The sequence below is a fragment of the Seriola aureovittata genome, chromosome 10, assembly GCF_021018895.1.
Source record: "Seriola aureovittata isolate HTS-2021-v1 ecotype China chromosome 10, ASM2101889v1, whole genome shotgun sequence".
In the NCBI taxonomy this organism is placed as follows: domain Eukaryota; kingdom Metazoa; phylum Chordata; class Actinopteri; order Carangiformes; family Carangidae; genus Seriola; species Seriola aureovittata.
The window spans coordinates 21,108,806-21,120,204 of NC_079373.1; the positions used below are offsets into that span (position 1 = coordinate 21,108,806).

Consider the following 11,399-nt stretch of genomic DNA (forward strand, 5'->3'; position numbering starts at 1 on the left):
TGTATTCAGGACAATCAGAAGGCTGTGGCAGAGGACGAGAAGAGGAAAGATGAAGAGCTGGATAGGCAGGTCCTGCTGGCTGAGCAGCGACGAGAAGAGGAGAGGCTTCTGCAGGAAGAGCGGCAGAGGGAGAAGATGGAGAAGATCAAAGCTGTGGAGGGTAAGATGAATGGATACACAGACAGATGGAACACAAATGGAAAGCTCTGTTTGTGCAAAAGAACCCATATTTTCAGTCTGATTTCTGAGAGTGACACTACAGCAACCTTATATACTTAAAAACTTGGTAGTATATGCAGAAAGGATAGAAAACAAAAATGAAGCTAAGTGCAAAAAGTCAAATATAAAGGAGCAGCAATAATTTCATATTGTTTCATCAGCAGCATGTCGGCAGCAGGTAGGGGGCTTTCATGCTCCTCTTCCAACTCAGGGATCAAGGGCAGAATGGATTGTGAAGGGCGCCCCATGCTCAGGCTTTCACATTTCCATTGCTGTAGTTTGGTTCTTAACGGCTGAAAAATCTGCAGTAGCATAGCAGCACTTGAAGCCTTGTGATTTATGTATAGTACACAGAGACTGTGAGAGGGAATGTTCAGGGCCTTTAATCACAGGATCACTTCTCTTCTTCTCCCTCCCTCTGATGTCATCTGTCAAGGGTTAATGAACTGCTGATTGTGCTTCAGTGGAGGAGCCTCATTAATGTATTATAGATTAACAGCAGGACCTGGTCTGCTCTCTGTGTGGATTGCATATGTGGAATCCTCCATCAAACATCTTTAATCCACACGGCAGGGGGGCGGGCAGGCCGCTCTTCCTTTCATGTTAAAAGATAAAGCAGTGATACATATGCACTTTCTCTGCTCTGCTCTTTTGATCGGCTGGGCCTAAGAAAAGATGGCTGATGAATCTCTCATTCTACTTATCTGAGCTGCTGCTGTCTCTGATGGCTAAGGCCTGGTTTTCATCAACTCCCCTGACAGCCTGAATGGGCAGAACGTGCGATTTAAACTGTAATTCAAGAGCCTGAAAAGCAATTAAAACATTGTTTGCCTGAAGCCTCCCAGGACTGGTGTGTTTTATGGTTTGTGCCTCTAATTTCTCCTTGTGTTCATCCTTCTCTCCAAGAACGAGCAAAGAGGCGGAAGATGCGAGAGGAAAAGGCCTGGCTGCTGTCTCAAGGAAAAGACCTGCCACCTGAACTCCTGAACCTGGAGCCGTCTTCCCCTGTCCACAGAACACGCAAGAATAAAGAGTTGTAAGTGAATTTGTACATTTGACAGCAGATTTTGCTTTATATTTATATGACTCAATCTTGTGTATTAACATGTCCTGTGTTCAACCTAACAGCTATGAAATTGATGACGACTACACCGCTCTATACAAAGGTATGCTCACAGAATGGTTACTGAAGGCTATTTCTTTATCTCAAACCACATTAATGTCTGTTCTAATGCTTGGTCTGATCTAATCTCTCATCTTCAGTGCTTGAGGTCCTGAAAGCCCATAAAGATGCTTGGCCTTTCTTGGAGCCTGTGGATGACTCCTATGCCCCCAATTACCATGAGATCATCCAGGTACAAATTATTGTCATTGTTTTCACAAAAGTGGTGTTTTTGTGATTTTGAGTTTATGTTTGTCTTTGGTTCACATCTTACTCAATGTAGCCAACTGCAAATGCATATAATGCGTGTGGTTTTAATTGTTTGTAATTGTATTATTCCAATCCCTTCAGACTCCCATGGACCTGTCCACCATTGAGAGGAAGCTCAATGACGGGGAGTACGTTGCTAAGGAGGAGTTTGTTGCCGACGTGAAGCTCATGTTTGAAAACTGCGTCGAGTACAATGGAGAAGACAGTGGTAAATGAGCACATCCAGTTCCACTCCAAAACTCCACTTGATTCCATTAACAGTCGGTCTCAGTTTAAGACTAATGCATCAAAATCAATTTCAGTAGGTGTGTGTTGTGAGAAAAGAAAGAAGTGCATACATGCATTTTTGGGGGTGAGAGGCAGGGGGTGAGAGTGGGAGAAAGAGCAAAAGAAAGGGGGCCGGACTTAGTGGTGTGTTGGGGCCGGGGCCAGGGCAGCTTTGACAGTGATTAATGAGGAGTGATTGAGCTGTGCTCTAGTGCTCAGGGGGATCTGAGCCTTGCAGTGCCAGAGAAACATTCCAGCCCCTAAGCCCCCTGTCTGGAGTCATCCATCCAACTGAATACTCTCCCCAGGGACAGGGGGGAGGAGAGTGGTCAGGGGGGGGCCTGGGTGGAGCAGGAGGAGAAGGAAGGGGTAGGAGGAGCAGGGGTCAACCTACGCCCTCTGACCTGGTCAGTCGGCCAGTGTGAACTGACAACAGAGGAGCAAGTGTGTGTCTATGGGTACATGCCATGCGTATTGAGTGGTAGGGAGTTACTGAGAGATGAGTGAGGTTGTGTATGTGTGACAGGAAGGGAGCGAATGAAAAGCTATTATTTGAGAGGACATGATTGGTTGTGCTATCAGTATGCATTGTGTGACTGTATTTATGGGGGTGCAGAAGATGTGGTTGTGTGGAAGAATGTGTGTGTTATCATATGAGCATAGCTGATGTTGATGTCATTCTGCTTCCAGAGTACACTATCATGGCGGAGTCTCTCGAACGGTGTTTCAGTCGGGCCCTGTTAAAACACTTTCCGTCAGAGGATGGCGACACAGATGAGGAATTCCACATCAGTCGAGAAGACAAGGAGCGCAAGGACAAAAAGCGCAACCGTGGCAGTAAACATCTGGGACCTGAAAGTCTGATCAAGGCCACCGAGCAAGTCCAACGTAAGCGTAACTCCCAGGGTGGCAAGGGCAGCACACCCTCAGAGGACGAGGACAACAAGCTGACACGGCCACTTCCTCCCCCTCACTGGGCTCACCCCCACAGCCTGCCTCCAAGCCAACAACGCATGCGGGAAGGAGACATTAGGGGCATGTACCACCCAGGGCAACAGGTATCAACAGGATAACTTGGCTTGTTTTTTAAAGTGCCTGCATTTCTAAAAACCTGTGCAACTAATTTGTCAGTTATCTCTCATAACCACCTTAATCTTTTTTTTCTTGATTTCTGTCTGAAATGTACAAAAAAAACTTAAATAGTGAATACTCTCTGTTATCTGACCAGCTCCATCGTCCCCCTGGTCCCCCTGGTCCACCTGGTCCTCATGGTCCACACATGTATGCTCAAAGAATGGCTATGGATCCCCGCTTCGCTTACCCAGGTCACATTCCCAGGCATGGAGACCCCAACTTGAACCGCTTACCCCGCAACTTTAACATGCAGGTATAAATTATTGTAATATTTCATGGGCAAGTACATATTCCTCACATCTTAACAAACTGTTTACTGTAAAGATAAATTTGTTAGATTATTCTCATTTTCATTAATCATCAGCTTTTCTTTTCTGTAATTTTAATATTTTAACTGTCATAAGTATCAACAAATTGATTATATTTTTATTTATGTGTCATCAAGAACAGCCTGTCCACAATCAAATAGAGAGGGATATTATAATAGAGACCTTTGTATCTTGAAGGTGGTAAAATGTGATGTATAGGTATACTGATCAAAACCCTTAACTAGATTTCTTCTGTTCTCTCAGCATCGCATGGTTGAAGGACATCACATGGGTCCCAGGTATCCAATGGGTCCAGATCCTAACCAGCAGCGGCCTCCACACCAGCAGCAGCACCCCTACATGGGTCCAACTCATGGCCCTTCTCTGGGCCCGCGTCCTGTGGCTCTACAGCCTGGACCTCCTCCTGAAGCCAGCATGTACCCATCCCACCACCATACAGAGGGCCACACCATGCACCACATGGGCAACAGATTCTCAGGACCAGATGGACCACCTCAGCACAACTACCCAGGCTTGAGGCCTCCTGGTATGGGCCTATCCAACATGTGGACTGGTATGAGTCACCAGGAAAGACCCAATGGGATGGGCATGCAAGATCCCAACATGGTGAACCAGCGCAGCTATAGTTATGGTGGAGTCCCACCTCCAGCTGGGCATAAACCATGGCCAGAAGCCGCTGGATACCCCCACCCTTCTCCAAATGCCCAGTATCAAATGTCTGCAGGGGTCAGCTCCCAGGGGCCGATGTCCTCATGTCCCCCTGTTCCCCACCCAGACTCTTCTGGCAGGACACGCTTGGCTTCCATGCTGGAAAGCCCAGAGATGCTGGCCCTGCAGCAGCTGTCAGCCTCCTCTGGACCCCCTGCTGGTGCCCCTCATCAGCACATGGGCAACTTTCAGCAGCCTGGGCCCCCATCAGGAATTGGCAGCATCCCAGCTCACCCCTCTCAGCAGCCTCCCCCTGCCCCTGAGGTTCAGCTGCTGCGTCCTGCTAGAGACAATGGGCCAGACAGCCAGCCTTCCCAACAGACAGACATGCAGCCCAAAGGTAGACCTGACCTTCTCTCGTAGTGTTTCATCAGCCATATATATTCTGCATGAAGGAACCTGAGCAGTCAAGCCATTTTCTACACAAATGTTCTTTCTCGACTGTAGTGTCTCAATTTGTTAATCGGCACAGAACACATCCATTCCCTTTCTCCCTGTCAAGCGCTTTTTTGTAATTTGATTTAGATTATTTTTCACAGTAAGAGGCTAATTGAATATTCATTAGTTTAGTGAAATTTCTTGCTGGTTGCTGTGAGGGTACAAAAGAGATGACATGTCATCAGTTAAGCTTCACTAGCAATCTTACAAAATGTGTTTACATCTTCATGGTAACGGAACAGGACATGGGTTAATTTTTCATTTGCTAGTTTTGTATTGTTCATTTTTTATATGAATAAGTAGCATAAAATTTCAGTAGTAGACTTCAGAAGTTTCCTTGTCGTTTTGATCTTTTTATATTCTTTGGCACAAAACCTTGTTCTTGTAATTATAGTTAATTAATCGTAAATGCTAACCTCCCCTCTGTTGTTCTTTTTTGCTAACTCCTCTTTCATCATTCTGTATGTTAACAGGCACAACATCAGAGAACAAAGTGGCTGCCAACAACATTTCAGATATGGCTTCATCAAACAAAAATACTGTTTCAATTAATCAAGAGCACCTGTCCAACCCTAGTCCCACAGGACACCACAGTCGGGCAGCAGAGGGAAAGCAGAGCCCTGCAGCCCCTAAGGTGGGCAGATCACAGGAGAACCTGTCTGGACCGGGGCTCCCACAGAGTTCAACAGAAAGCCACAAGCAGGAGGTAGATGCCCAGAGACGCTCTGCCAGCCACTGTCCTCCTCAACACAATAGTGCCTCTACTGTTTTATCCCATGTCAACACAAGTAACAACAGCTCCACTGATCCAACTCCACCCAAGCCCCCGCAGCATACACAGAACAGTCCACAACAAAATACTCCAAGCCCTGCACTTCCTCCCCACAATGTCCTGCCACTGCATGTGTCAGCATCTCAGAATTCCACTCAACAAATGTCAGAGGACAACAACAACCAAAAACAGCAGCAGCAACCTCAGGTAACCAGGAGTTCCCCTCCTCAATGCCACCCTCCTAGTTCTCCTCAGCTGATGACCCAGAATGCGCAGCAGCAGGGTTCTCTGCTATCTCCTAATCACGTCCCCCAAAACATCTCTCCGCCACGTCCCACACAGAACAGCCCCATGCATGGGATGCCACAGAGTGCCGCACAAGGAGCCCAGCCTGGACCTCTACAGCCAGCTCCGCTCACATCTTTGCCACCCAGTCATCCTACCCCTCTATTACCCTCCCAGCCCAGCCCAGCAGACCATGGAAATCAAAGACCTAGTGAGCCTACAGGTAGAGCAGACACAGAAAGTACTGCCGTTCCTCCACAACACACCGTGGTGAAATCCGGGCCTTCAAATGGTATTTATAAACACCAAGATTTTAGCCCCAATCACCATCAAACCCAGCTGGTGGCTGGTAGCACGGGTATGCAGGCTCAGAGAGGGCCCTCGCCTCATTACAATCCAGCCATGCCTCCTCACTCCCAAGGCCAGGTAAATGGAGCCATGGGGCCATACAGCATGGGGAACCCTCCACATCCACACTACTGCCAGCCCAACATGACCAGGTCCATGCCTCCATCTGCTCCCCACCCTTACCACAACCAGGCCATGAACTCCCTCCACAATCCTGTGAATCACCCCACCTATCATCAGCAGGGAGGGACTGCCTACTCCTATCACATGCCAGGCCAACAGCACCCTCAGGCCCACCCCAACATGTACCCACCTCACCAGTACCAGCAGCAACACTACTACCCCCAGCCCCATCCGCAAGCTCAGACCCATAACCAAGCCAACAGCAGAGGGGGTTACCCTTCCGAGGAGTGGCATCGTTCTCAGTATCAGCCTCGCCAGCCAATGCCGCCTAATGCCTACCTACCTATAGCCAGTGCCAGAGGCAATGGTCAGTCGAAGGAGAGCAGTGTGTCGCCATTGGGCTCTGAGGGCTCCAGTGGTGCTAGTTTAGTGTCCCCTGGCCCTGTGTCTGAAGCAGGGCCACACCCTGGAGGCCCAGAAGATGGCAAGCGTGAAAGCAGGGTGCAGGGCAGTAGAGGCAGTCCAGCAAACCAGGCTCATACTGAGAGCTCAGAGCGATCTGAAAGCCCGAAAGAAATCCTAGACCTCGATAGCCATAACGCTGCTGCGCGCCGCCGTAGCACCCAGCCACCTCAACAGCAACACCCACCTGCTTCTGCTGCACACGTGGCGTCTGGCTTCATGTACGGCCCTCGTGCCATGCACCCTGGGATGCAGCAAGGCGGCGTTCCTCCACCACACATGATGTCTCAGGCCCGAGGCGTTGGAAACGGAGGCCCTTACCCTGGCCAGCCATACCCAGATCCAGGACGCTATGCTGCCCAAAGACCCCACCCACACCTGATGGAGGCTCTGCAGCGGCCCCAGCAACTGCCTTACTCACCAGGTCAGACACGCATGGCCATGTACCGACATCCCCGGCCTGCGGGGCACTTCCAGGGAATGATGATTCAGCAGAGAGGCCTGGCACCAGAACACTTCTTGCACCCAGGGTAAAATAGTTTATCTGCTCTTATGTAGTTTATAGTGCGAAGCCTTATATTATAATATCTCTTTCAATCTGTAGTTTGGTTTCTGAGTCAAATTTTATTCTATTTGTGTACTTTTTCTGCATTTAACTGTTTTATACTGTATATATCTATTGATTAAATTCATAATATTTGCAATTAGTATTGTTTCTGTAAAGATGCTGGAACTCCAGAGGCTGCAACTTAGGCTTTCTGTATGCTCTCATGAAATGAAATATGGTTGTTCCTTTAAATGTGCAAAACAATGGCTTTTGTGACAGAAAATAAGCACCACATTTGGCTTAAGTTACAAGAGGATACACAAGCAGGTCACACAAGCCTCACACATGTTTTGTCCTTCAAATTTGCAAGTTTGTAAATGTGGTGATTTGCTGCTTTTCTCTCTTCTGTATGAGATTCAGTAACTTTGGATTTTAAACTGTTGACCAAACAATTAATCAGTTAAACATGGCAGGTTATTTGATGATGATTGTTGTTTGCAGTCAAAATCATTACACTGGCATTCTTTGTTAAATCTAACTGTATGTGTTCACAGGCAACAAATGATGGCTGGCCCAGGCGGCCCTAGCAATAAACAGGGAGTGTGACATACACCATGTGATCAGAGTGAGTGAAAGTATCTTCTAATACATTAGACTGTACATAACTTTGTTATAATAGCAATTTCTTATTTCATCATCCTTCCTTAAATTTTTTTTATAACTTCTCTCATAAGGGACCAAAACACAGATCTGTTACATGACATTGTCAAGCCATGTTCGTATTGTATGTTAGTCCTAAATTTGCTCAAAGTCCAGGTGTTAAATTAATTGTTCCTTTTCTTTCAGTGCTGTAAAGAAGAAGCTACTCACATGCTGACTGGGCAGACAGAGACTAAAGAGAGGATGCTTTGCTCCACATACGTCTTTTAGTGGTATTCTTACACTGGACAAAATCTTTGGCTCTGTTTTGCTCACCATTGGACTTGAAGATCCGACCAGGCAGCTGGTCTTACTAAGATGATAATAATGTGAAATGTTATTGAGCCCCTGCTTTTCTCCACACAGAGCTCACAGTGGTCATTAACAGAATAGTTCTGTGGGGTAGAACTGGTGGGGATTAACTAACTTGCTCAAGGACACCTCACCTGAACAGTTGCTTCCCATCACGAGCGTTTGAACTTGGATCCTCCAGCTGAAGGGCAGCCTTTTTAACCACTAGGCCAACCTGCCAAATACAAAGGACACTGCCTTCAAGAACACTGGATTGGCCCTTCCCTTTTTGAGGAGTCAAAATACGAATGGATAAACACAGCCTGCCCACTTTGTTCACTGACTGTAGTGCTCGGTAGACCTGTGAATCCACTGACAGAACTGAGGACGACTGTGATGAAGAGGAAAGGGATTGTTGTTTTTACTACTATTTTCTGTTCCAACCATATCTTTAAAAACTCAGGTGTAGAAAAGGAGGTACTATGAGACTGTCACCCTGACCCAGTCAACTCACAGGCCCCTTACAACTGCCTTGGTTTCCTTTGTGAATGTATGAGTGAATGTGTAAGTGCAGCACAGTAGCTGCATGTGAAAGGGCACATGATCACACTGATCATCTGCCTGAGGCATAAACCGTCCTGACAAGGCCCAGTTATTGTCACTTACTGTCCATTTCCACCCCCTACTTTTAACAGTGTTTCTCCACTTGTGGAGGAAACGCATAGTATATGCATCTTTCAGAGCTGCCTTCATTGATAAGAATGTCTTTGACTAGCAGAGAGGGACCGACAAGGATGTCGCTGTTTGTTTCTGACTATACCCGACTCTGTTATGCACTATATGGTTTTTGTTAGTCAAGACATTCTGGAATCGAGAGGCCTTGGATAGTCTTATTATTAGTCAATGCCTGTTAACATATATGTATGAAAATATATATATTAATGAACCCTTCACTGTAGAGATGTACCTCTTGTCCCACATGAGGCAAATCTGAAATTCTCACACAGTGACATATCCTACAAGCTGGTTTATGCACATACACAGAACAAACACAGACGCATCAAATCCAATCCTGCTCCTGTGTTGTTTTTTTTTGTTTGTGTGGTTTTTTTGTTTTTTTTTTTTTTTTGTGTAACATTTTTGCATTCCACATACAAATTTGTAGTTTTAGTTGTTTGTTGATTCACAGCCCTGCCCTCTGCATGGTTGCTTCTTTGAATGCTTCCTCGTCCCCATGTCATTACTAAACATATCCTCAGGGTGTACAGTTTCTATATACGGGTATTTTTCTGAATTATTATTTGAAAGAGGAGCAGCAAAAGTGAAATGGGACTGCAACTGTGGCAAATCAGTCCGCCTTGTGAAGAACTTGGCTTTTAAGGGTCTGTATTCATTGACTAATATTTAGCTTAGCACACTGCCAGCCTGTTAAACCCCTGTTTTGTTTTTTTGTTTTTTCATCTTCATCAAAGTTGATTGCAAGTGAAATGGATCTAATCTGAGATATTCTACATTCCTGCTGATTTGATGTTATACTATTTGTAATCACAATTCATTTTGGCCTTCAGCAACCAATGTAGTTTTTCATAACCGATGTGTATTTAGGGTTAGAGTCCATCCCCATCCTTCACACTTTCATATCAATGTTGCACCTGTGAGACCTCACTCGTGCAGTTAAGTGATGGCAGCAAATGAATCTACCTCATCTAGCCAGTCGGTGGCATCTACAGAGCCCCCCCCCCCCACTCCCACTTCCTCTCTTGCTCTGCCAGACTCCTGTGGCTCAACATTTTAAGACCAGCTGATGATCTTAGCACCACCTTTAGTTTTTAGGCTCACAGAATTGATAATGAAATTACCTTACGATACCTTTCCATCTTGGGAGAAAATCTTATGTCAGGTTGCTGTGCAACTTGACTCATATATGGTGCTCACTGACCGTCGACAAGATGCTGTCGTGATTATTCATCTGTCAGTTTGGCGCTGAGTGCAGGTGCTCTGTAGAAGAAGCAATCCTTGAAAGTGTACACTTTTTAATGGGTACTTTCACTCGAGTTTTTTAATGTCATCATTAGAGTATGATGGATGATTTTACATCATATGTCTGAAGTGGGACTTAGTTGTACAGATTGCATGCCTTCCTGCCTACAGGTTGTTGAGACTAGACAGAGTAGGCCGTATTCCAGTCTAGGGTCTGTAATAGACTTCATAGAGTTTGCATTTTGATGGCCTCAGTAATAGGTACATAAGGCATTGTAAGGAAATATATTTGAGGAAAAATGCTAGAAGCTGTGAGACTATTTTATAAATGTGTTACACATGACTTTTCATGGTTGACTTGCTATTTTGTTAAAATAGGGAATTGTCTCAAAATTGAGTGAGCCTGATAGGGCCACTTTGGAGGTAGTGTGTTCCCTCCTTCTGTCTAATGTATGAAGGGCAGTGTTGTTTTTAAAGATCTGTGAGGTTGTGATGTCTTATGGTGTACAGATGTGGTGTGTGTGTGTATGTATGTATGTATGTATGTATGTATGTATGTATGTATGTGTTTCTGGTGTGTAGAATCGGCATCAGACGATTGGAAGTGTGCATTCAACTCTTCATTTATTCTGCTGTCATCCCTCTGCACTAGTGAAAACCATTTAGCCGTGATTAAATGTGAATCATATTTATTTGCTCTTTTAAGAATTTTTGTACATTTTTGGACTTGTTTTAATATAAATGTGGTGTCTGTTTCTTTTTTTCTTGATGTTATTTTTAAGCAGATGTCTTTTACCTCAGTAGCATGGTGGTTTAAAAAAAAAAAGACCTGTACGTTTCATTTTTAAGTGACGTTTACAAGTTCTTATCTGACTGACATAGATTATTTTGGAAATGGAACGGAATATTTTCTATACTGTACATTTCTTAGAAATAAATAACTTTTCTTGAACAAGACTTTGTTTTATGTAACTACAACAGCAGATCAGTGCATTTTCCCCCCTTCATTTGACCTGAAACTTGCAACAGTCCTTTTTTAACTACTACTGCTGTGAACAGACTGGGGCCGTGCGATTCCATAGTAATGTGGCATGTATCTATAATCCGTTAAAGAAACTGAAAGGCTACAAGTAATGAAATGCAAACAGCCAAACCAGAGGGCCAAAGCAAGACAATGCATTAATCTACTGCAGCGACTCACACCATCGCCTTCAATTAGTGCCTATCCTCTTGACGAACACCCTCCACAGAACGTATGCTGCTTCCTCTGACCCTTCTCATGTCTGCAGGAGTCAGTGATGTGATGTGACGTCAGTGGAGGAAGAAGCACCACGGCTCCTCAGTCCTCCTTCAAGGGGCTCCTTG

General features: G+C 45.4%; 1 protein-coding gene across 1 annotated transcript in view; it reads left to right on the forward strand.

Moving 5' to 3' along the window:
* LOC130176839 (chromatin remodeling regulator CECR2) overlaps positions 1-9,005 on the forward strand; it is a 33,685-nt gene extending 24,680 nt beyond the window's left edge. Inside the window, exons 9-19 of the mRNA XM_056388179.1 lie at positions 10-160; positions 1,126-1,255; positions 1,348-1,385; positions 1,483-1,574; positions 1,733-1,859; positions 2,609-2,976; positions 3,147-3,305; positions 3,625-4,429; positions 5,001-7,047; positions 7,619-7,689; positions 7,911-9,005. Coding sequence (XP_056244154.1) covers positions 10-160; positions 1,126-1,255; positions 1,348-1,385; positions 1,483-1,574; positions 1,733-1,859; positions 2,609-2,976; positions 3,147-3,305; positions 3,625-4,429; positions 5,001-7,047; positions 7,619-7,670 — 3,969 coding nt within the window. The 3' untranslated portion in view covers positions 7,671-7,689; positions 7,911-9,005. The remainder of the gene's footprint in view (positions 1-9; positions 161-1,125; positions 1,256-1,347; positions 1,386-1,482; positions 1,575-1,732; positions 1,860-2,608; positions 2,977-3,146; positions 3,306-3,624; positions 4,430-5,000; positions 7,048-7,618; positions 7,690-7,910) is intronic.
* Positions 9,006-11,399: the final 2,394 nt, after the last annotated feature.